This window comes from Oryzias latipes, chromosome 16, assembly GCF_053564925.1.
Source record: "Oryzias latipes strain Hd-rR chromosome 16, Olatipes_Hd-rR_3.1".
Lineage (NCBI taxonomy): Eukaryota > Metazoa > Chordata > Actinopteri > Beloniformes > Adrianichthyidae > Oryzias > Oryzias latipes.
This window is the reverse complement of record NC_136252.1, coordinates 26,115,189-26,141,268: the sequence shown is the minus strand read 5'-3', so window position 1 is coordinate 26,141,268 and position 26,080 is coordinate 26,115,189. Positions and strand designations below refer to the sequence as shown.

At 39.9% G+C, this 26,080-nt stretch overlaps 2 protein-coding genes across 4 annotated transcripts; one reads left to right on the top strand and one right to left on the bottom strand.

Moving 5' to 3' along the window:
• Positions 1-506: 506 nt before the first annotated feature.
• Positions 507-11,354, bottom strand: LOC101166579 (glycoprotein endo-alpha-1,2-mannosidase-like protein). Its single transcript, XM_004078273.5, has 4 exons — positions 10,493-11,354; positions 9,284-9,393; positions 4,296-4,372; positions 507-2,009 (listed from the first exon to the last, which is right to left on the bottom strand). Exons 1-4 carry the CDS (start codon positions 10,998-11,000, stop codon positions 1,373-1,375), a joined length of 1,332 nt encoding a protein of 443 aa, XP_004078321.1. The 5' UTR covers positions 11,001-11,354; the 3' UTR covers positions 507-1,372.
• Positions 1,793-25,433, top strand: lin28aa (lin-28 homolog Aa). 3 transcript variants are annotated; one of them, XM_078933630.1, is made up of 4 exons: positions 1,793-1,927; positions 15,533-15,705; positions 18,701-18,876; positions 21,673-25,433. In XM_078933630.1, exons 2-4 carry the CDS (start codon positions 15,628-15,630, stop codon positions 21,890-21,892), a joined length of 474 nt encoding a protein of 157 aa, XP_078789756.1. In that variant the 5' UTR covers positions 1,793-1,927; positions 15,533-15,627; the 3' UTR covers positions 21,893-25,433. The 3 variants fall into 3 exon arrangements, with proteins under 3 accessions (XP_078789756.1, XP_004078334.1, XP_011483924.1); XM_004078286.5 differs by lacking the exon at positions 1,793-1,927 and adding an exon at positions 14,694-14,811; XM_011485622.4 differs by lacking the exon at positions 1,793-1,927 and adding an exon at positions 15,002-15,188.
• The last annotated feature ends 647 nt before the right edge of the window (positions 25,434-26,080 follow it).

Genomic DNA, 26,080 nt, shown 5'->3' with positions numbered 1-26,080 from the left:
ATAGATTTATGTCTTCCTTTTGAGGCAAAGGGCTTTGGTTTGCACCAATAGGGGTTAAAAATAGTTTCATGCACAGCTTTTCAGGCCCTTTTGCGAAACTGAGAATCTCTTCTTCTGCACCAAAACCTGAACAAAGCCAGTGACTCACCATCTTCTGCAGAGCGCTGCTGCAGTCTGACCTCTTTATTAGAGTCTTTTGCTGTCAAACATGAACCGTAGTGGTTTCGGTCTTTGACAGCAGTGATCCTTAACTTGCCATCTCTCCATGTACGCAGTGGATGCTTGCTTGTCTCTTCCTGTTAGGCCTGTGATGGACCGGCAGCATGTTCAGGCTGCACACACTGTTCCTGCCAGCGTTGGCTGTGAAAGAGTGCAGCCTCGTGAGATTCTCCACAGAGTAAAAGAGAGGAAATCCAAGGCCGTTAAATGAAGTTTATCTAGAGTTTAGAAACGTCTTTTGTCAATCAGGCATGTGATGTAACAGCAAAGGTATCAAACCACTTATCCCTCTTTTTAGAAAAAGTTTATTTTAGTTTTTTCTTTTCAGATCAGAGTCCACCACATTTGAATAAGTAAAGCATTTGATTTAAAGGTAATGATAGAGAATTTTTGTTGTTTAAAGACTTGTATCTTAAACTTGTGTCTTCATTCTTAAATTTTTAATCAGAAATCAAACTAAATCTTCCTGCTCCGCTCCATTCTGATCAATTCATTTGCAGACAAATAGATCCAGGTACGTCTTTGTTTTCCTCATCTGATCTGGAATCTCGATCAAAACTGTACGGCTGGACAGCTCCAACACTGCCCGCCATTTTGATTGTCCCGGTAATGTTAGGTTAGGAGTATGAGGGGCTGTAAATTAGTGATAGAGCATGTAAATGGAGACCTATTAAAAAACAATGAGGGGAAGGGGGGGTGGGGTTGCTTCGGGCTAAAGGTCAACTCAGAGGTGAAAATTCTGATGAACTACTGCCGCTCTGCAGAAACTACGTCCTAGACAACTACACAGGTTTGGGAATTTGGGCTAAAAATGTCATAAACATGATTTAAAAACCACTAAGAAAGCTTTTGTAATAGATCCATTGCTGATCAGAGTGGGTCTTTAAAAAAATATGAAGGGGAATTTTAACTGCCCTCACCATGACCTCACTTTGGGAGGAGGAAATAATATTTTAGCTCAGTTTGATATAGTTGTCATGGAAGAAAAAACAACACTTTTCTGATCAGCTCTTTTCATCAACTCGCCAACACTTATGACGTTTCCATTTAATGATGACAGGACTGATTTTCCCAAAGACTCAACATCCTGTTATGTTCTTGAAGAGCAGTCCTGCTCTCTCTTGGTTTCATCCAGAGCATGCTGTTTAAATGTTTAAATGAGCCACTGCTGCTTCTCCTTGTTGAACTGCTCAGCCCAGCGGCGGGTCAGCTCCAGGTAGTGATCAGGTCCGTGCGGCTGATAGTCCAAGTACACGCGGGTCACTGTCTTTTTGGGCACAGCCCTCTCTATCTGCGTCCCTTCGTGCCATTCGTTAAAAGACGTTATGGTGACGATCTCCGGCCGCACGTTGAGCGCTGCCTGCAGGGCCGTCTCGTAGTAGCGGCCGTTCACCCTGTTGCGAGTGTTGTGGTTGTTCCACGGCCGAATGCTCGTGTCAATGTACCCGGGTCCCACGCTTGGGATGAAGAGAAGGTTGTTCCCGTCGCAGAAGGCCTTGACGGCCTTCCAGTTCTGGTGAGAGGAGCCGAAGGAGAAGCCGTTGGAGGCAAAGTAGGAGTACATGCCGTCAAAACCGCCTGCAAGGATGTCGTGTTTGTGACGCTCCTCCACGATCAGAGCAATGAAGATGGAGTCGTAGGCGGAGCTGCGGATGCTGTGGGAGCCGGTGGGAGTCAGGAGTTCAGACCAGGCTTCTGGTGGAGTCAGGTAGGAGTCATAGATGTAGAACAGAGGAAGACTCTTCCCTGTGCTGGTAGTAAATCTGAACATGGCCCCGTGCTCACCGTACCTTAAAAGAAATAAAAAAGTAAACCACTTTACTGAATTAAGACAGGAAGATGAATCTGTCAGCAGAAAATAATTTGTCACAAATGACCTTCATTTATTATATTTAATTAAACGTTTTACATGGTTTAAACTCTTCTAACCTTGATGTTTTGAGAGAAATCTAATGTTTTTGTCATTTAAAATATTTAAATTAAGGCCTAATTTATAAAAGTCTGCCAGATATTTTTTTCTAGTTTATACAAAAATATCTTTGTAGAAACTATCTTTAGATTTAGGAAATGTTTTCCAAAGTTAATGTGCATTTTTGAATTGGAAAAAATTTGTAAATCGATGTAGATAAGTACAATCTGTTACCATTCGCCAAAACAGTCTGAATCAGGTAAAAATCAAAGTTTTTCCATAAAGATTAAACTAAAGCATTTAAACTTCCATTCATCTTCAGCACCGGCTTAATGTCCTTTGAGGTCACGGGGCTCCTCAAGCCGAACCAGCTACTGTTGGGCAGGATACACCTGGAGCAGGTCACCAGTCTGTTGCAGGGCCACACACTCACACTCCCATGCACACCTAAGTGCAAGTTAAAAACACTAATTAAGCTATAAAGCATGTTTTTGTTTTTGGACTGTGGGAGAAAACGGGAGGGCCCAGAAGGAAGCCCACACATTCACAAAGAGAACATGCAGAAAGGCTGGGATTTGAACCAGGGCCTTCTCACTGAGGTCAGCGTGCTAACCACTGCGCCACCATGCAGCCAAATGTCCTACAATTGTAACTTGTGTGGTGATAGAAACTTCTTCCATGCAAAAAGAGAAACTCTGTCTTGCTTTAATATTTAAAGCTGTCTTTTTATATGTATTTTATGATGCAGATGCAGAACATGACAGAGTGTATATTTTGTAAATAAAACCAATAGGTCAAACGTATGTTTCACTCGTGTTCAGATTTTTTCATATATGGTACAAATCTTTTTGGTTGTGTCCGAATTCCTTCACTGCTCTCTACTTAGTGTACTATATAGTGCGTTCGCCGTTTTGCCATTGTCTGAATCTACAATTAAAAAACCCGGTGCCTTGGAAATTTCCCACAAATCTGGGAGAAAAACCAGCATGCATCAATGCTCACTAGAATGGCAAATATAAACCACAGTGCATTACATTAAAACAAGTTTTATAAACAATCCATGTTTTCATCATCACAACACAGTGGATTTATAAAGAATTGTCGTAAAATGCTCATATTTATTAGGTTTTTATTTTGTGAAATTGGTGACGTCATTTTAGCCGTTAAAAAAAAAAAAAGAAGTAGTGTGCATGGTTTCTGAATGCTTTTAAAATCCAGGGCAAGATAGTCCTGCTCAATATCGTTTTTGTTTTTAGGGGTTAGGGTGGGAATTCAGACAAAGCCAAAGAAAAGAAAAAAAAGCAGAACAAATGTTTTCTGAATTCAAATTTTTACAAGTAGCACACAAATTGAGGGCCTCTTGTGTTGGACACATGTTACAATAGAAGGTTATGAATCATTAAACATGTTAGATGTATATTTGTATAAACCCTCTTTGTGTTTGAGCTTTATATTTGGTTTCATTGTAAGCAGGTTTTATCTCCACACATGCAGGTTGATTTCTTGTGCGTTATCACACAACTGGGGGAGTTTAGCCTGTTCTCCAAAGTGTCTGACCTGCTTACTCTTAGAGGATGGGTGAGCTGTGGGTGTGGGGAGCATGGCATCTCCCATGAGGCACTTGGTTTAGCCTCCCCATCTAACCCTGGTTGCTGGGTATTCAGCAGACGGGGAGACATATGGCTCCTGCTTTTGGGGAGTCATTCTCCCAGTCCCAGGGTGGGTGGAGATTCTTCCTGGTTAAAACATTTATCAGAATTTAAGTGGCTCTAAATCCAGATCTGGGCGAGTCATGGATTTTCATGGAAGGGCTGTTGACCTCTTATGGATTAAATGAAAAACAAAAACAAGATGGAAAAAAATGCAGACACCAAAATCATCATTTCCTCTTCTTAGCTGAAACCAAATGAAGGTTTTGTTCTGTTTCAGATTTTTCAGTATTTCCCAGGTGTTTCCTTTTAGACCAACCTTGTTTCTAAAAGTAATGTAAAAATTGCTTTAACGTCAAAAGACTCATTTATAAATCATGACTTGGCCTTATATAATCAAAAATTCAACCTAAAAGTCTTTCAGTGTAACCGCATTTTTTTTTTTTCATGCAGTCTTTAATGGATTTTCCTCCAAGTTGTTGTGCAGTGATGAGGATGAGCCAGAAAGCCCATCTTACCTGTCAATGATGTACTTGATGTTGTCGTGCACGGTCAGGTCGTTTCTTCCTCTGTACGGCTGAATATGAAACGCAACCTAAAATGTTGAAACCGGTCATCAGTTTTCACATAATCAAAAATCACGATAGAAACTTGTGGATGAAAAGGCATTTGCTTCTCATGTAAAGTGCAAGTTTAATCATGAATAAAACAAATTAAAAAAAGATTATTGTGATGCTTTCAAGCCTTCCTTTTGTCTATTACGTTACTTCATTGGTTTGATGGTTAAACATTTCATATTTGAGGTTGCCCTTGAGCAAAACCATGACAACGGGCCTCTGCTTTTGTCTTGTTTACAGTTTTTCCAAAGGAAAAAATATCTTTAAAGGAAGAGATTATATTATGTTACTGATTGTGGTCACAAGCCTCCTCTGAGACACTTTCTTTGTCCTCTGGCTTGTCTGACATTAACTTCATGATTCACTTAAAAAAAAAACACACGATGACAGAAGACAGAAAGGTACAAGAATCCTAGAGTAACATGTACACAAAAGATGTTTAAGTTGAATATTTCATTGTGCAGCCAGAAAATTGAGGGACTGAATTATTCATAAACAAAGTAAACCTACAGTTTTTTGTTTTTTTTTGAAGGAATGGGCAAAAGAAAAAAATTGTTTGGGACTTTAACTAAATGGATTTACTATTGCCCTTGTCAAAATAAAATATTGATTGGCAGCATACTATAAACTCAGAGGTGGAATTTGGCAAAAGCTTAAAAACATGATTCAATTAAAATGGAGTTTTTAGTGTTTTTAACATGTTCTTGTGGCATTGTTTTGATGAAAGAGAACACGTATAAAGAAAATTAGGATTAAAATTGCATTTCTGAGTATTTCTTTATTCGAATCGTTGTGAATCAGGAGCAGATGAAAAAATGTAAAATACACTGGGCGGGCTGCTCCATTCTGATGGATCCACTTATAGATAGCTATGATTGATTGGAGAGCTCTAAAATGCTCGCCATTTTTGTCGCACTGATAGTGTTAGGTTGGGGGTGTGGGGGGCTGTAAGCTAGCGGGAGAGTGTGTAAACGGAGAGCTCTCAGCAATGGGAAGGGGAAGGGGCCAGGCTTGTTCCACCAACGGTCCAGTCCACAACTCAGGGGAACATTTTTAATGAACTACTGCTGCTCTGCAGAAACTTTGTTCTAGAAAATGACATAGTTTTTTATTTTATTTTGTCCAAAACAGCATAATCCTAATTAAAAGACAACTGGGAACACTTTAAAATGGGTTTAAAAGATGATCGGGACTTTAAGCTGCAGTCGTGCATGGATATATATCCATGCACAACTGCAGCTTAAAGTCCCGCTCCGATCATCTTGCATCACACCTGTCAATTCCAGCGTATAGATTTTGTCCATATGAGTAAATCAGCCCCTATTTGACTTGTTTCTAACTCGATGAGATCAAATGTGAAGCTGCTTTGAGGTGTTGGGTTTTTATTAGAGTATAAAGTCTTCATTATCGCCCACAGAGGCACAGACGCAAAACTGATTTGGTCTGTTATTAGGTACTTTAATAGCTCATAAGCACTCACATCAGGAGCCGTGAACAACTGCAGCATGATTTATGCTGAGCAGAGGGGAATTAAGTGCTATGTCATGCAGAAAGCACAAAGAGAAGCGAGCAAGCCAAAACAAACCTTTGTCATAATCCGATCAATTCCAACAAAGTTGGAAAGATTTCTGCCTCGCTGCCAGATCATCACTTTCCTTCAGTGGACGAACACAACAGAGGTCTATGATTTCAGATTGTATCGGGAGTGTGGCTGATGCTCTCATAGGGCACCCATGGGCTGCATTCCTCTGTGTACTTGACATGACCTACTTACACAACAGATCTTTTGCTGCCCCTCAGGGGGCAGATTGTTCAGAGGGGCAAACTGAGTCATGGGACCTGTGGTGCTCATTTCCCCTCTGCTTTCTATCCCTCTGCATGCAGCTTCCACCCTGTCCCCACAAACCGCCCCCACGTTCCCTGTGGCGGAACGGCGATTTCAACTCCAGTTGGAGCTGAGGTCAGGCAGCAGCTCTGCTGTGGAGGATCCATGTGATGAGTTCTTTAACTCTGCTGCACACAATGCTCAAGCTGTGTGTGGGAGCTGCTGAAACGCTCCTTACCTTATATAATGGAAAAAAAGTACGTGGCTTTTCTTTTGTAGTGTTGCTCAAAAAGGGGCGAGTACGTTTTTAGATGTGGTGTGGGAGCGATGCGGTGATGGAAGCTTTCAAGTTTTTCAGGCTGCACTGCAGAAGCAACCAAGAAGGTTTCTAATAAGCTCAAAAGGGCACCAACACACGTCGACTCTCATTTTTATCAAACTATGGAAAAGAGCAAAATTCTTACAAGTCTCTGGATGCATGCAGGTTTAAAAAAGTCCTGGTTTCCGCTTTAGCTTTCTTTAGTTTTTGCATAAAGTGTATTCAAAAGGCTTTTGTTTTTAAGATTCATGCAATAACAATGAAATCTGCAGCAATAATTCAAATGTAAAAATTGAATTTCTTTCAGGATGTTCAGTAAAGGGGACAAATGCAGACAAATACGGATCATATTTAATGAAGGAATATGTTTTCAAGATGGCTACACCTTACAGCAAGAAGAAGATAAATGTAGATCTGTGCAAATAAAATACAATCTAAAATTGTGAAAACTGGCAGATATTTTCCTATTAGCTTGAAAGTGATTGGCCAAATCTGCCCATAAACGTCCTTTTAATATGCTCTAAAATATTAAAATAAAATGACATTAAATTCTTTGTAGAGCTTCTCAGCTCTGTGTCAGTAACTCCATCCGTTCAGTTTTGCGTGTCTCGTCCTGACGTTCTTGTCTCGCCGTTGCAGATGTATTTGATTTCTCTGCCTCCAGCCAGAAAACAGAAGAAACGAAAGTGATATCTTATCTGACAGTCCGGCTGGAGAAACCTGCGGCTTGTTTATACAGAGGACAAGTATCTTGTTGCCTCTGGAGAGGAAAAAAAAAAAGCTGACCTTCTCTTCACAATAGGATACAAGCTCAAGCATGATAATGAGTTTGGTTCCAAAAGTGCTTTGAGATTAACCTTCATAATAACTTTGGCGACTTCTTACATAATACATGTTTACCCAAATACTGCGAGTATTTAGTCCAATAAGAAGGTCATTTGTGTCAAACATATTTCCACCAGTAAATCTTTTGTCTGGGCTTCAACATCTGCACATATCTGCATTCTTAATTTCAAAGCATCCTGGAGATTTTAAAAGAAAATAATTTGAACGTTTTTTTTTTCAATGGTTGCACATGTGCCAGAAAAGAAATGTTGAGGGAAAATGTCACCAAGCCGTCTTCTCTGCAGATAATAAAATTCTTCCCGATGCATCTTTTTACAGTATTTCTTACTGATAGACATCTACCCTGAATAGAATTACCGGTATACAAAAATCCTAATTTTCTTTAAGTAAAACTGTAACAAGCCTTAATGGGGTGTCAGTCTGCTACCACTGTGACATAGAAATAGACACTTGCCATGTGTGTCGTCTAAGTAAAGAGAATGAAGCTGTCATAAATGTCACTTTAAAAAGCACAAGTCCTAAATGCAGGCAAAGTAACGTATACCTCCACCATGTTTTACAACAGTCATTTTGGTGGTTTCTCTGAGTCCTGACAGTAAAGGCACAAAATCTTATCTCTGCTTTGATGCAAAAAGGAAAATGCAATGAGACCAAAAAACAGAGACGTCACCTTTAAGGATTTGGGCTTCTTTTTTTTTTCCTTATTAAAATTTCTCTGACCTATCTTTTAAATCAGATCCAAAATGTTTTATAAATGGATTAAATCCTCGCAGCTCTACTGCTGGAACTTCTCATCAACAACTCAACTTAATGAAAACTGTGTTTTTGGTGTTTTTAAGATGTCCTTGTTCTCATGAAGGAGGACATATGTAAAGAAAATTAAGCTCAAATTTTTATTACTGAGTATTTCCTTATTCAAATTGTTGTGAATCAGGAGCAGACGAAAAAATGCTCTTTGAATAAGAGCTTAATTTTGATGTAGAAAATATGCTGGGTGGGCCACAAGCTTCCTGCTCCAAGCTCTCAGCAGCGAGGAGAGGAAGAGGGGGCGGGGTTGCTCCGTACCAACAGTCCTGCCCACATCTCAGAGGTGAAAATTCTGATGAACTACTGCTGCTCTGCAGAAACTATCTCCTACAAAACGACGCATATTTTTTTAACTTTTGGCTAAAAACTGCATAATCATAATAAATACAACTGGGAACCTTTTGAAAATAGATCGAAAGATGATCGGAGAGGGTGTTTAAAGTCTCCTTTCACAACGTGATGGTTAAAATCTTAAACGTTTTCCTCCAAATCACCCTTATAAAAAGGTTACTTTAAACTTCAGAACATTTTTTCCTTCGGCGCCTTTGAGTAGTTTGATTCCTGTACTCATTGTTTAAGTTCCTGGATATTTGGAAATCAGAGTCTCCAAGAATTATGGCGTTTGTTGTCAACCATTCATGCATATTTACAGAAAAATTGCAATTTTCTTATAACTATTCACATTCATTACCATTTACGTCTATGACAGTTTCTATTGTTGGCTTTACCCTGTGATTAATTTTTGTGCAACCAAAAAAAAAACAAAACAGTGTGAGTTAGCAACCATCTGGCAGAGACCCACCAGCTTACCTTTACTCATATTTAACCTAAGGTTGAATTAATCCCATGGTGAACAACCTTTAACAGCTTTAGAGGTGGAATGCTAACTTTTCCATGAACAGATAAAGACTTAAATGTCTCAAATCAGAAATAAAAAGAAATCGTGCAACAAGAAGCTCGGTGTAAGCAGTACAAATATAGATCAGTGTTGCATCTCAAAGCAGATGTGATTCATTGCTCACCTTCGCGTCCCCCCCCCCCCCCCCCCACTAGATTTCAGATCTCTCCCACAAAATGTGCTGTTGCTTGTACCTTGAGGTTGTGCCTGTAAGCAGCATCCAGTACAGCAGGTACCATATCCTCTGTGGGTTCCCCGTTATCATCACCGAGCCCAGGAGGATACCAGGCCAGGACCAGAACACCTAAAGAAAAAAATAGACGAAGTTCTGGTGACTATTTATTGCAATCTTTTTTATTTTATTTTAAGTTCACATAATTATAGATTTAAGTTTAGAAATATGTCTTCATTGCCTATACTGCCATAGTCTCCAGAAATTCTTAGAAATTGCTGTTTGTTTTCCATTATATACGCTGAGTTCTTCCCCTAACTTGATCAGCAAAAGATCAACTTCATCATAAATTTCATGAACCCGCTTTTTCCTATAAGCCCTGTGAGATCATCTCTCAGTATAAATCTCTAGCCCGTGTGACAACTCATAAATTGCAGCAGCCGGTTGCCTCTTTCTGGCTGAAAAATAGTTCCCCGTTAGCCTCCGCGGAGCCTGGCATCATGCAGCCGGGAATTGGCACATCAGATTTGCACTCAGAGCTAATTCATTAAACTCTTGTCTGCTTGCTGTTGGGGCCGTTAGTGCACACCACCACCCAACTGTATCAGCATGTATTAGGGACATGGCCACTGCTATCCATTTTATGCCCAGGATTAAGGACAGCAGGAAGTCAATCATTAAGTCAAGTGGAAAGTTGAGAGTTTGGCTGCCTGGCACATCTAATTAAATGGATTGTTTTAACTAAAGCAGCACTCCCGTGATCCATCTGTTAGAGCGATGGGGTTTCAGAGGATTGGATGGTCTGCTCATCATTCCGGATGGTGTACAATAACTCACTGAGCCGCAGGACTGAAACATCAGAGCCTATCAAATGTAAGGGCCTGACTTCTGCCACACTGGGCGGTTACTTGACACCCTGATTCTCTTAAACAAGCCAAAGGGAGTTATAAAAGCACAACTATTTAAATGTATTTATAATTTATAATCACTGTAAGATGTGTTTGTGAGGTGAAGCTGGTTGAACGCAGAGTGTTGAAGGAATTTGACCTCTAATTCTTTCAATCATTTCAGAATATTCATGGTGGGTTGAAGGTTGTTCTCTCGGAGCCCAGCAAGGAGCTGTCCAGTGGATGGATGGTGCTGAAACTGCTTAAAGTAGCTAGATCATTGTGAATCTGCTGTGATCGCCCCTAAAGCTCAACACTCAGCTGTTTCCTCTCCAAACGCGTACCTGCTGCTGATGCTCCGATCTGCTCCATGTGCGACTCAAGTACGTCCGGATCCCTGGAGCTGTACGGGTTCAGTTCGGGGTAGTAGCTAGAACCGATGTCCTCGGGCGGCATGTGTTTCCCTCTCGGGTAGCTGGATGCAATTTTAGGGTCCCAGTGTGGAACCAGGATGTGGTCCCAGTGGATGTACTTGCCATCCACGTGTGGACTACCGTACCAAGTGTAATAAAATATGTGAACGTCGTAAAATATGGTCCCTTCCGGGCTGAAGTTGGACAGCACGGCTTTGGTGTTGCTGCCAGGCGGGTGGGCTTGATCCGGGGAGGCGCTGGCACGAGTCACGGAGCGCCGGTCCATCCTGCCCCCCAAGATCGGGAGAAGTTCCAAACCCGGAGCCAGATCCGAGAAGCCGTCACTGGGCTTCAGGGTCCTGAGGGCCATGAGGGTCCCGAAAATGAAGAGCGTAAAGAGAAACAGAGCCACGCAGGCTCTCCTCCGGAGCCGTGCCATGATGATGATGCCAGGAGTTAAGGACGCTCAGCAGACATTAAAGATGCAGCTCTGCGCGCAAACAACTCTGAAGAGTCTCCCATTCAGGAATGTCACATCGCTGTGAGGCAGCGATACCCGGCCGGCTGCAGCCCTGACGCAGTCCTCTGAGGGGTTTTTAACTTTCTCCTGCAGCCTGCTGGAAATGCAGAATGGTGGCTGCAGCACAAACACACCTGCGCGGATCCTCACGAAAGAAGTATCCAAACACTGTAATAAAAATTTAAACAAAAAATTCTTGTTTTGTTTCACTCTCTGGATACAGCGTTCTTCACAGATCTGAATATTTCCTGAAGGATGTCCAGCGTGGGGTCAAAGCCCTCACACTTTCCTTTACACTTCATTTGAGATGCCAAAGAGGCGGGACGTCTCTATCTATCCCTCTTTTTTTCTGTTGCAGCTCAATAAAATTAGTAATTTAATTTGAGTTAAATATTTCACATTATAAAAGTTCCTGTAATTTTTTTTCGTGAAATAATGTTACTAACAAAGATTTTTTAAATATAGACAAGTTAAAATTTACTTTGACGCGACTAACAGTGCCCTCTGGTGGTCATTCTATAAAACGTCCCTTTACCATGATGCCTTCAAGTACTGACGGAAATCGTGTCTCCTCATGTGGGTTCATGTGTAGAGAAAAACCAAAGATGTCGGGTGAAAACAAGCCAATTAAACACATTTGATCAAAGGAAACAATTTCATTGCATTTAGCTTTTAACATTGGTTATTTTCAGGGATTTTAGTTTTCTGTTTACTTGTAACTTTTGCTAACATTCCAAAGCTTTGTAGAAGCACAATTCTTTGGTTGCAATTCAGTGACTGTGTGAATCTATTACCAAAAAATTAAAATAAAAAGAACTTTAGCCCTCATCTATTCATCATCTGCATCCATTCTGTATGCGCGCATACTGGAAAAGAACATATTTGATGGTCACTTATTCTGCAAATCGTTCCACTTCAAAGATTAGGTCTGTGATGGTCATCATAGAAACACTTCAACTGAGTGATGCAGTATGAAAAAACTAACTCAAACTGTGTGATTTTTAAAGAAATTATTAGTACAATTATGCAGAAAATACATATTTGGTCAATAACACAAGTTCACTTCAACAATTTGTGATGCGGTTGACAAAGGTCAAATAATTATTCCAGGTCTTTATCATGTTTGGAAACACTGTATCTGCTATTTTGGTCCATTCTTTCATGCAGATCTTCTCATGAGCTGTGATTGTTTGGGGCTGCTGCTTCAACTTTCATCTCCCCCCAGATATTTTATATCGGACTGAGGTCCCGTGACTGACTAGACCACTCCAGAACCTTGAAATGCTTTTTACATAGGTACTGCTTTGTTGCCATGGCGAAGTGTTTGGCATCACTGTCGTGCTGGAAAATCCCACCATGTTTCATTCTCAGTGCTCTCACTGATCGAAGTTTTTGCCTCACCAATCATAGCCCGTTTTTCTTACCACTCAGTCATCATGTCCACAAAGCATGATGTTTCCACCACCGTGCTTCAGTGAGAGTCTTCTTTGGATGCAACTCAGCTTTCTTCTCCTCCAAACATGGCGAGGAATGTTTCTATTAAAGAGTTGCATTTTTGTTTCATCAGATCGCGTGACATTCTACCAATCTTTTTTTGGATCATTTAATGTCATTCTGGTAAACTTTAGACGGGCTTGGGAATGTGCTGGTTTAAGCAGGAGCTCTGCAGGATTGCAATTCCTAAAAATGTATTGTGTCACTAATAGTAACCTTTGATACTGTGGTCTCAGCTCTCTCAAGGTCATTGACCAGCTCTCCCATGTAGCTCTGGGCTGTTCCCTCACCATTTTCACGATCACCTGTAACCCACCAGATTAAATATTCTATGGCATCCCTGGTGGAGGGATACTGTCAGTAATCTTGTATTTCTTTCTAACAAGCTGTTTACTTAGTAGATCGGTTCATGTCAGTCTTCTTCAAGCATACAATCGTGACCCTTATGTCCTTTGACAGCTCTTTAGTCATGGTGGAAAAGTTATAGTTGGACTGTTTTAGGGTGTGGACAGGTGTCTTCTGTCCAGACAACCAGTTCAGACGGGTAACATTAATACAGATAACCAGTGGAGGACATAAGAGGTTCTTAAAGAAACAGATCTAAGTGTACAGAAGTGTTGACTGTTAGAACTAAATACTTATTTTCTGTGCTGATATACACCAATCAAATAATGAGATTTCCTGTATTCTTTTTATACATTCTGTCTCTCAGTGTATGATGAACAATGCAGATCTCTCTCATCTTTCAAGTGGAACAATTTATAGAATCTGTCTGTAAAGTTAATAGATTCCAAGATTAAGAAATCATGTTTAAAAAAAATGTTTTAGCAATTGTTTCCCCGTTTTCTACATTGGACAGATCTTGAACAGCCGTTGTAGTGATAAATTAAACATAATGCTTCCTTTTCCTGGCTCTGTGAAAACATCATTTTTACATTTAGGCTACTGTGAAAAAGTCATCCAACAAAAATAATAATAATCACGTGACGTTCAGGTGTCATAAAACGCATGTTTTCTAGCTCCACAAGGGGTCGTTGTGGTCGCAGGGATCCCTTCCCCACTTGTGCCTCTCAAACATCCATCATGCGCCACAAAGGTGGGTCATTTCCAGAAAACATACTTCACATTCTTTGTCAGACGGTAGGCCTTAAAACTAAACTGACCTACCAGACGAGATAAAACAGTTTGTCTCTCAGAGAGTTGCTCAGAACTTTAACCTGAAATGTAAACATGAGGTTTTTTTAGGTTGTTTGATGACAAAGTTAAAAAAAAGTTGTTGTTTTTTTTCACTATAAAACTGCAACAAAATTAAAATATAGAATATAAAAAACATTTTTTGAATACTTATATGTCTGTCGCCATCCATTGCAACTCTACCACTCTTGGCGTGGTCAGATATCTCCTGTTTTTAGCACATCCATCATTCCACGAGGACACGAGTCAGCATCTTAACATGATGTGATCAATCACTATCGATCCATGAATTCGTTTGCATATTTTCATCTCACTCGTGTGTTCACTTATCCAACCGTTGTTTTCTCGTCCTTCTGTTCCATCTGACAGGGTTTTTCCTCTCTTTCGTTCGCATTTGTTTTTGACCATTTTCTGTTGTTAAGACCTCCTTACCGTGTGAAGATATGTTGTTGATTTACCAACAAAATAAATAAAAATAACACTAAAAATGTGTTTTATTTTTTATCCTTAACTCTACCAACCAAGGCAATTATTTTATCAAAAGTCCCAGATTTTTCATTGGGACATTCATTGACTTTTCTTGCAAACCTTTTGGTCAAAATGACCTTTTTTTTGCGTCTCCCTGCAGTTTTACGCATAAATATTTGGGGGGAGAACCATCCAAAAGTACAGCAGGTTTAACTCGTTTATGCAAAAATGATGCCAACGACAAACCAGAAAACTAAAAGGCAATAAATCTGAAGCTGCTGCTGCAGCAGAAAGGATCTCAATGTGGGAAAAAATATATATGAGAATATTGAAATGTGCGTTTGTTGTGATAGGCCCCTCCATCACACAATGCATGTATCCTTGGGGACTGTAATCGTGAATCACGTGGACATGACCGAGAGTGTGGGGGGTTTGTTGGATAAGAAATAGTCATTTATATTGACCAGCAGTGCTTGATCACTGCAGGAGAGCTTGAAGCGCGTTTGGAGGCGGACATCTGGGGCTCGGCAGCCGCGCACTCTGCGACTAAGGGGGCCCACAAACATGGCAGAAGGTACGTTGGGAGTTTTTTTAAGTAGAAAAAAAAAACGAAAGAAAGACAAGAAAAAAAGTCCTTTCTAGAGATGGAGAAGGCTGTTTTGTTTCAGATATTATGGTGGGGGTCTTCAGCAGAAATTCCTCCCCCGGTGACCCCCCCACCTCGTATTGTTTAGGAGGAATAGGTTGCCAGCCCCCTTTTGTTTACCTCCCTCCTGGCTTTCCTCCCTCTTGCTGTGCCGCTTCTGCTTTTCACAGCATTTTGCATGAAAGTGGCAATCTGCGAGGATTACCTTGTGCGCGCGCAGGAGAGGATACTGTAACGTGACTGTAGATTCTGACCCGAACCCGACCTGAAGAACATGGGTTCTGTTTCCAACCAGGAGTTCCCAGGTTGAGTAACTTGATGCGCTAAACTTTGCGAGTTGATGAAGTTGTTTTCTCTGACGTTGTCGGTCCGATTGCAGTGGAACATTTTGGGGGGCTTTGTTCAAACACGTGATGCTTCCAACTCCTGAAATTCTGACGCGCCGAATCCTGCAAGATCATTAATTTTAATCAAACGCGCCTCAACGTGTAGGGAGATTTAAGAGGTTTTATTTTTTAATTACACTAAAGTTCCGACTTAAGTCATCGATTTGTACCAAGTTACGCAAATGACAGTTTTGGCTCGATCCGTGCGTCCTGGCTTTACGCGCAGGGTTTGAAGTGTCCCTCGCGCATTTTTTCATCCACAGGAGTGTGCAAGACAGAAGAAGACGAAGGACCGAGCACAGAGGAGGATTCGCAGTCATTCCATGGAACCGGCGTGTGTAAATGGTTCAACGTCCGCATGGGCTTTGGGTTTCTGTCCATGACCAAGCGGGAGGGAGTGCCGCTGGACGAGCCGGTGGATGTCTTTGTCCACCAGGTGAGCTCCCTTAACGAATTTACTTCTTGTGCCCTCCACAAACACCCAGTATGAAAATGCTAAAAACTTTGAAAGGTTTACCTCAGGTATGGGGATAAAAAGGTCAAGAACAAAGTGCGTAAAACAGAAAAATATCAGGAACTTTTGCTCCAAAATTTGATTTTTTTTGCTGCTCCATTTTCTGCAAAAAAAAAAAAAAAAAAAATCGATTGGAGGAGAGCAGAGGGCCTCCATGAGACTTTCACCCCAAAAACAGCGCGAGGGAGACAAAAAAAATGTAGCTCCTTTTAATTAAAATGTCTCAAAACGACATTTTAATGGAGAAAAACACCATTGTAGTCCTAAAGATTTGAAATTATTTAAATACGCTTTTTGTTTACCAAGTTAGGCTACAAAAAACCAACGTATTTTTAAGCTGATATATCTAGATTATTTTTTTAAATGTATTATTATTCATCTGTCCCCTCCTCTGTGGTACCTGATTTGCTACCCAAAGACTTTTAAGTATTATTTTCTTCTCAACCCTTTTTTCCCTGCACTTTAGGTTTTTATTATTCTTTAAATATTTGATTTATCTTTATTTGAAAAAAAAAAGATTTCCTTTTTTATCCACCTTCAAAATGTTAACTGAAGAAGTTGGGGTTTTCCTCCTCTTGCTGTGTAAGAGTGAGAAGCTCCATTTCTGCCTGATAAGATAAAGGTTTAGCATGTGAATGAGAGGCATCTTCACCGGCAGCTCTTTTACCTCAAAGTTCCTGTCATAAAGTGATTAAAGGCTTCTCTGGCTGTCTCTTCAACCCCCTCTGTGTGTGGTACAGACCTATACTTTACAACCAAGAATCTTCTTTGAAGAAGACCCCAGGATTTATTTTGGTAAAGATTCTTGTTCCTACACATCTGTTTCATTAAAACATTCAGAAGCTTTTTTTCTCACAACCTGATTGTTCCTGTTCTCTGCTTTTTGTTCTGTTATTTCTGCATTTCTTTACAGTGATGCATACTGAGAGAAGCATATATGCTCTGTGGAATTGGCGCAACTGAAACTTACAGGAAATATACACTTGATTACTCATATTGTGAACCAAAACCCTGGTGCAGTTGAGAGTAAACCTGCATTAAACCTGCCATGTTTGAGGTTTTATTTTTTATAAAGGATAACTTTTTCAAACTCGGGATTCATTTCTGACACATTATGAGTAAAAATAACAATTTTTCATTTTGGTTTACAATGTTTTGATAAAATTACGGTGCACATCGGACACGTGGATCCTTAAAAAAGATGCCAATCAAGTTAAATTTCTGTCACTAGTGAACGTGTGGATGATTTGACAACGTCATCCGTTCTTTGTGCAGGTGGACAATAGAGCCATGCAACCGAAATGAAGCACCCCTCAGTCGTGATAGAGCCCCTCTTTGTCTCTGCAGAAGTCCTGCCATTGTCCCTCGCTGCTCTGATGTCTTTCTTAGTCCTAATTGACATTTAAAATTTTCTAGAACTCACGCGTCTTATACCTCTGCAACCTTCAAGTATAGAAGCTCAGAGCCGGCTGTTGGAGCTGTTGCTGGTGAGCATCCATTATTAGGGGTGGGGATGGTAACACACGGGAGAGGAAGTGGGTTAATGGTCACCAAGGCAGATAGGCCTGATGGGACAGAGGCCGAATTCTCATGAGCCATTTAGGTGTCATGGCTCAACAGTTGTGTCATCCTGCTGTTCAGGAGCTGTGCTTGAAGCTAAACCCTGTGTAGAACGTGTTTGTCCTTTTAGCTTTATAGTCGAACAGAGCATTTTACAGATTTCTATGTTTTATTTTTTTGTTCCATCAGTCATGAATGCGTCTTCCTATATTGTGTGCTCTGTTTGATTCCCCTCAGACAAAAATACAGAGCATTGGTCAAAAGATTTGGTTTTGCTCAGAATACAATCAAAGAGAAGGGATTACTGTCTACCAAAACAAACCTGACAAATTAATGCACAGCTCCATCTATGTCAACAGTGTGCAGTCTGCGTGACAGGTTAATTTTAGCCGCACCAAGGGATTTTTACAGAGGGGTTTCCCATGATGGAGTTATGCAGTTGAAAGGATTTATCCTTAAACCTGCACCACACCTTTCCTTTCCTTGGGTGGCTTCATTGCTTTAGGTAGCCGAATTGTTCTTTGAATGGGCTGAGAAGAAAAAAAAATGTTTTTCCACCTCAGGTAAGCCTCGTGTTTGTGAAAATAAAGCAGCTGTGTTTGCAGTTTACAGCTCCGGTCACGCCTTTGACACAACAACCGGGTCACAGGTGCAATATTTGGGGAGATATTAGTCATTTGTGCTTTTCCTCACTTGATATCCTTCTTGTCTCTGCCAAACAAGCATCCGAAGAATGTCACCCTGACCCCCCAACCTCCCAGAGAAGCCTTGCTGCTTTGTCACCCCACCCCCAACACGAGCACCAACCCCTGCATCCTGTAGTTAAGGGTTAGTGGTGGTGGTCAGTGTGTTAGTGGAGCTTTGTGATGTGGGTGGGAAGAGGGTTGGGGGTGGGGGCAGCAGAGTGGAATGCTGTTCCTCCAGTGGTGGTGGTGGTGGGGTGGGGGGGGGTGAAGGTTATCCTCGCCAGGTTTACCACTCCCAACACAATGAAAGGACAACGAGGGGTCTTGGTGGTGCACAAACAACCAGGAAGACAGGGACCAGAGGGGATTGTGGGGGGCTGTTTGTTTTTTAGGCGAGGACTGGAGATCACCTTAGACTAACAGATATCTGATAAGTGCCACCAGGCTTTGATGATATCAGGCTGGAAAGAATGGTTGGGGGATGTTCCCAGAGGTCAGACTCTCTGCAAGCTTAATGTGGTGGTAATGTGGGAAAGATGAGGACATCTGATTCCTTAAATGTGTTTAAAGTATTTCTCACTTCCCATCACATGTATGATGTCCGTGACGTTTTAAACCGCATCATCCAACACTTCCATACTAATAAACATTTTTATTTTCCCTCTTGTCAGAGTAAGCTGCACATGGAAGGTTTTCGCAGCCTGAAAGAGGGAGAAGCAGTTGAGTTTACCTACAAGAAGTCATCAAAAGGCCTGGAGTCCCAGCGAGTCACAGGACCAGGAGGCATCTACTGTGTGGGCAGCGAGCGGAGACCGAAAGGCAAAAAGGTCCAAAAGCGACGTTCCAGGTGAGCATTGGAGAGCAACAGGGGGTTTAAATTTACATCTTTGAATTTCCCCATTACCAATTTCACCTGACGCAAATTAAAATTACTTAGAATAAATGCCAGAAATACTTATTTATTGAAATGAACAAGCAAACCAACTATATATTTTATAAAAGCATTTATATGGGAAAGATTATCGTGACAATTGCAATAGATTTATAGTTCTAAAAAAGACCTGACTTCAAAACAATTTTAAGGCACCTTGTATTTAAAAAAATGTACTTAGTTTTGACTGATGTCCTCAAACTGTTTTATTAGAAACTGGTTATAATTGCAATGCTGTTGTAAAACTATTATTTTAAATTGTAAATGCCCATGCAGCAGAAATGAGCAAATAATTCAACAAAAATGAATCTACAGTAGTGTACTTCCTTAAATCATTAAACAATTTGTCAAATCAGTAAAGAAATGTTTAGTTGCCTTATCTGGAGAATGAAAATGACCTGTTCAGAAAAAGTCTTGTTTGGTTTCCATGAGATTTTCCAAACTGTTTTCGCTTCTCTCCCAATTTTCTTCCTTTACTTCATCCCAACCCCCCAGCTCTAACCCAGGCAGGGGTCACGTCAGCATGCCTGACGTGTGACCTGGATCAATAACTGTTTAAATCTGCTTGTCCCTGGTGAATTCAGACCAACCTACTTTCTACTTTCTCCTTTCCCAAAATTTTCTACCATTTTTGCCACCTTAAAACAAAACTTAACAATTGACAGTTTCAGCCTTTGAGGAGCAGTTCTGCTATTAGATTTAGAGTAACTTTAATGATTGAAAAGTTTGTGAAAATTGTTTTAACCAAGTTCTGTTTGACAAAAGTGAGAAATACGCATCCATCCACCCATCCAATATTAACAGTTAACATATTATAAAGCTAAAAAACAAAATTCAATTTTATTGAATTTTTCTTGTTAAAAGGTTACAAAACACCCAAATGTGCTCCTAGGCACGACGGCCACAATGTCCCTATTACCACAAAAAAAGCTAAAGTGAGGGTGAGAAATTTGGGACATGGCATGGCGAAGGGTTAGAGGTGTATCATCTTCACCTCCTGTCAGGAGTGATTACAACCAGAGAGAAGTGAGTGTGAGAACAGAGATCATTACTACCTCAAAGAGTCCTGGGAGGCTGTGGTGGTTCAATACTTTGACCACAACATTGCATAGAGCGGACATAGTTCGGACACTTCATTGTGCAGTCGTGATATGCGGATTTGCGTCTCTGTTACAGATCACAATATCTTGAAAACTCAATTATGATTCTGAAGATGAATATTGAGTCTTTTTTAACTAAAGTTTTGACTTTAAGCTGAACTGCTGTTGTTTCCGCCACCATCATAAACAAATTCATATGTATGCATCCAGGCGTGTGTGTGATAAAAAAGGAAAGGGGAAAAGCTCCTATCTTTTTAATTGATAACAGATGCAGGAGCCCAGGGTGGCGGGTGAAAGGTCATTGTTGTCATGACGACTGCGTACGAATAAAAGGAAGAGAGCTGGGGGGGTTCGGATGGGATTGGGGGGGTTGGGGTGACAGGGTTCAGAGGTCATTACTGCAGCTTTTATACACAAAGGGGACCACTTCCACTTGCCTCCTGATAGGTGCTGAAGTAGGGAACTTCTGTCATGGGATGGTTTAGACCTTGACACAACCCAAGCGGCCAATGCTACAAAGCCATGGTGACCCCTCAGCAGTTGCTCCTTCCGAACCTCATCTGGTGCCACAAAGGTAGCCGTGGGGGGGGGGGGGGGGGGGGGGGGGGGGGCTACAAAGACACAAAATGTCCACCTCACGCCCACCATCCTTCTGTCTTCCACCCGGGTACGCGTGGCCATTCTATGGATCATTTCCTAAACAGTGCTGGCAAATGTCACCGCTGGTTGCTCTCAATGACCCCATGTAGAGTTTTCCAAAAATCATCTCTAATGAAAAGAATAACACATTTGATACAATGAGGTCCAAATGGAAGCTTTTGTCAAAAACAATATGCTCTTCTCAACATAGAAAATATTAACTAGAATTGAAACAAGCAAGAAGACCCACATTTCCTAAACATTGTCTGATGTTAGAGATTTTTTTTAAGCAGAATTGCATCATGTAACAAACATGACCAGCTGAAAAACTCCTCAATCAGTTGTTCTTTATATGGAGCAGTGTGGCATGCCCTGAACTGCCCTCTAAAGATTTATGTTCAGCTGACAAACTCACGGGAAATGTTGCCACCTAGTGGTCAAAGTAGAAAACTGGCTGTTTATTTGCCTTTCAAAAGTTTTGACAATATATAATGCTTAAAATGGTTTTCAAATTAGTGTAAAAGATATTTTTGTGTTTTAAAGTTAAATTTGTAACTTTTTTTAATACCTTAAATAAAATTATTATGAAACACATTTTTTTCTTTGTATGAAACCTCTTACCTGTTTCTATCTTGTTTTTTTAATAAAAGGTTTAGAATATTTTTAAAGGATTTTCTACTTTTTTAAAGAAAGAACTATTATCATTTAGCTCCGTTGTTGCTTGTCTTTCTTCCACTAGACAAACTGGTTCACTTACTCTTTTTGGAAAATCTCAGTTTTTATTTAAAAACAGAGATTTTCCAACCAGCCTGTCAGTTTTTAAACGGAAGATAAAGTTTTTTGATTAAAATATTGTGATTTTTTTTCTTGTGTCTCCAAAGAAAACACGTATTTGAGTGCCAAAAAACACTCAAAAACACCATACATTTAAATCTGTTTGTGTAGAAAATGATCAAACACTTTTGCTGTTTAGGTGCTACAACTGTGGAGGTCTGGACCACCATGCCAAAGAGTGTAAGTTGCCACCTCAGCCCAAGAAGTGCCATTTCTGCCAGAGCATCGATCACATGGTCGCCAGCTGCCCAATCAAAGCACAACAGTCCTCACCAAGCTCTCAGGGAAAACCGTCTCCCTTGAAAGGAGACGAGGGAGGTTACAGCCACCCGGCACCGCCTCCCGAGACGTCAGATTAAACTAAAGGTCGGGCCTCGATGAAGCACAGAAGCCAATCAAATTGCTTCGACGGCGAGGAAGGACACACGATTCCTTCCCAGCTGCTGAAGCTGCTTTTGGATTTACCTCAGGTTAAAAAAAAAATACTCATGAAGAATGTTTTTTTCCAACTGGTGTAACACTCAGGAAGACTTCTGTACAATTGCACTCGCAAAGCTTGCTAGATGAACGAATCACTGCTGTTAGAGGGAAAAAAAACACTTTGGTTTTTCACGGGTTTTCACAGGTTCTGTGAAAAAAAGAGCCTTTTCTCGAGGCTCTCAAACACCCGCAATATATGCATAAGACTCCGCGTGGTTAGAATAGATTGATGCTTTTGCTGCCTTACAATTTCATCTCTTTCCTGACTTTTACACCACATGTAATAGTTAGTTGCTCTGTAATGAATGTTAGTGTGCATATCACACACTGGGAGGGTTCATGACAGAATAGGGGGAAAAAAAAACTTTTGATGGGTTTAAGGGTATAGCTATTGGCAATGAAATGGTATTTTCAAAATTGCAGTTGACCATCCAGTTTTCCTGGGGCCAAATGAATGTCAGACCAAAAGTTGTTTTCAGGTTTTGGTCAGTTATATATATATATGTTTCGTTGATTATTTTTTCTTTGTCATTCATCTTTTAGCTGGCTAGTCTGGTCTACCTCACTGGTGCATGTTTGCTCTATTATCCTCACTGCTTACAATCACCAGAAATTCTCAGACTAGGGCTTTGGAGAGTGGAGATTGTATGTTAGGGTTAAATCAAATCCCTTTTGCACTACAGTATTTACACTCAGTCGACATGATATGGGATATTTTGGAATTGCAGTGATGACCGCCTCGTGTTGCTCCGCAGGTGCTGGCTTTGTGTCGACTTAAGGTACAGCTATTAATGTGAAAAGACGACAGCTGTGCAGATTTTCAGTCTGTTTGGGAGAAAGAGGAAAATGGAAGCATTATATAATATTTAGAGATCTTAATCTCTTTGTCTCCTCAGCTGCAGGTCAACATGAAAAGACTACACTTTTCACCATCTTTATGAAGTGTGTCACAACGCTTTTAACCACTAACCGCTAACTTCACAGAAGGTGGTCAGTTGTACTGTTTGAAGTGGCGCTGCAATTTAGTTTCACAATTGCTCAGAGTCTATAGTTTTAAACCATCAGCCATCAGCAGGTAAAGAAAGACACAATCAGACCCAAAGATGGCAGCATAACGCTCCGTTTCGGCCACCGTCAGCTGCAAGGTGTCACTTTTTCGTGCCAGATGTGTTAAAGAAAATGCTGCTTTTGAATGACTTGAACATGGATTTGATTAAATCATAACACCACACTTCTGAAAGACTTGACATGGGCTGAAATACTGACGAGTCCTGCTACTTCTCCTCTTGAGGAAAACAACAACGAGGAAGAATCAGACGTTGCGATGCTAGTGAAAAGACTGGCGCTTTAATTTATATCCAGTATGATCGTTTTCTAGGTAGTTATTTAAGACTTTGACCTCCCTATAATCTGCAGAAGGGTGATTGTTCAGGAACACCAAGCCTGCACAGAGTTGCATGTAGGTCTAGCTAGCTAATCAGCATTTTACTCCCGTTTTACAGGAGAAGCTGACGTTACATCCAATTAATATATATGTAAAATTATTCTAAAGCCTTTTTAAAAAGATCATACTACTTATTTATTTTCATTCAAGAGTACTGCAGCTTCACCCTCTGATCCTGTTGAGACCTCTCAGTAATGAAGTTTTGGGCACAGACACCAGAAAACTGCAAAGCCATTTGAATCTGTATTATGATTTTTTTTTATATTTTAGTAACTTTTAACATCCAGGTACTCTCATTGCTTTGTACATATGTGCTTGATTCATGCAATTTTCCTTAATTTAATTAAGTATGAACACATAGTTTTATAACTAGTTAAGAGTAACAATATAAAGAACATGCTGCACACATGGCAAAATGAGGTCTGGTGTTAACTGTGAGGGTTTTTTTTAAATTTGATTTTTATTTGTATTTTATTTTTTTCTTCATGTGAGTGCTTAATGAGCCTTTTAAGACAAAATAGATCATTGTCATCCTTATCTATGCCATATCCAATGCAATGTCACTGCACTAATCATGTGTAAGATGCATCAATTTGTTTTATCTATATGTAAATATTTCAGTTTATTTTATATTTTTGAATATATATCTTGATTTTTATATACTTTTTATTTTCAATTCCAATTTGTTGCGGGAGAAAAATAATCTACTACGGTGATTATCTCAGGAATTAATAAACTGAAACTCAGGGAGCCCTTCAGATTGACTGGAAGGAGTCACAGAGTCTTAGTGTATGACAAAGCAGGGATCCAAATGCTCATCCTCATGATGTGAAAAGAAGGCCAGAGAAGGTGCAGTTTGTTTGTATTCTTTTATTTTTTCCCCCTTTATTTACTGGACTTTCATTAGAAAACTGTGAAGGTTTGGGTCACAGAAGCAACGGCTGCAATTGACAACAGTAAATGTTCAGGTCTTTTGATTCATCCTTCCATACAATGCTTTTCTGTATTCTTTCTCACAATATAAAAAAAAAGTATTTCATTACTATTGTATTTTTTCCTCTGTAATCGTTGTAGATGGGGATGTCGTAGAAGATTGTAAAGGGACTGGGGCTTGTAGTATTTAATCATCGTCTCCTCTCAAACTTTTGATACTTGGTGTTCCAGACTATCAGTGCTTGTGACAAGGAGAATGTCACGAATGATTGACACGCATACTATTCCATACTTCGATGCAAGGTGATGCCTTGTATAAATTCTGGCGTTTTAGAGAATCAAACTCTGTTTTGATGATTCTACTCAGGTTTTTCAAAGAAATGAGAAAGTGCCGTCGTAAAGCCAGCTTACTTTTCAGGGCAGTTTTTTTTATCCATTATGTCAAGTGCCAACATATCCTCTAATATGAGCAAATTATTTTTATCATATTATTAAAAAAGAAAATAAAGGGACACGCAAAAATCAAAAACTTTTTAAAAATCATTAATTATTTGTGCCATTTGTCAAACTCTACTAGGAACTTTTGGGAGGCCACTGTTTGGATCAAAGTGTTATAATGTCTGCAATATTTTGCTCTACTTTGTTAACGCCAGACATTGTGATTGTAACCAACCTGTTCAACACATCAGTGGTGTGTTATTGTGATTTTATTGTTGAGCCTGAGATTTGCTCTGTTCAGTGTAACTTTTGAAATTTCTCAAGTTTTTTTTTTAGTTAGTGGTTTGTGACTATCAGCCATTTAATTTATGGTGCTGTATTCTATCAGGTACAAAAGACAAAGGTTACTTAAAAAAACGTGCTTTTATTAATATGTTGAATGTATAACTAACTACTGCCAATAAACTACAGACATATTGAACTCAGGCAATTTACTGGTTAGTTTTTCAGCGATATAACAGCATGTAAAGTTTGAAAGTATTACTGTGATCATGTTTCTTTGTGTAAAGATCTGCTCCTTTTCATAATAAAAAAGTCAGTTTTGATTTCTGTTGAGTGTACCCTTATTGTAAAAGCTTTTTTTCCAGTTTTTAGCCCACATTTTCAGTAATTTTCCATTGACTGGATTTACTCATATTTTAATCAAGGAGCACATGAGGCAAAAGCAGCGTGTCAACAAAACAAAAAAAAATTAAAAATCCATAATGAGTTTATTTTTAGATGTCGTGTGCTGCAAAGTCACTTCCAAAATGTAATAGACTTACTGTACAAATCAAGTGTGTTTTTCAGTGGCGATTTCTTTATTGCACAATATCCTTGTCCGACTGTTATTACGTTCAAATTTCTTTACTTGCAAAGGTAGCACTGTACTTCAGAGCATTTTTAATTTAGTTATGGTGAAGTAAGGATTAATTAAAATGATTTTTTTTCCATAAAATTTTAACACAATGATAGTACAAGAAAAGCTTGAATTTCAAAATTTATAAAAAAAACTGCGTCCTAAAAGAAGATTAAAAAAAATGGGTCCACTTAATTTATCAAGAAACACATAATCTGTTAATGTTTTGTGGTCTTATTGTTAAATAAGGGCTGTACCCTAAGTCTTGTTATAAAACAAAGTTAATAAACAAGTTAAAATGATTTCATCGATTTGTAAACACTTTATTTCCACAAAAAGCAACATGATGTCTTT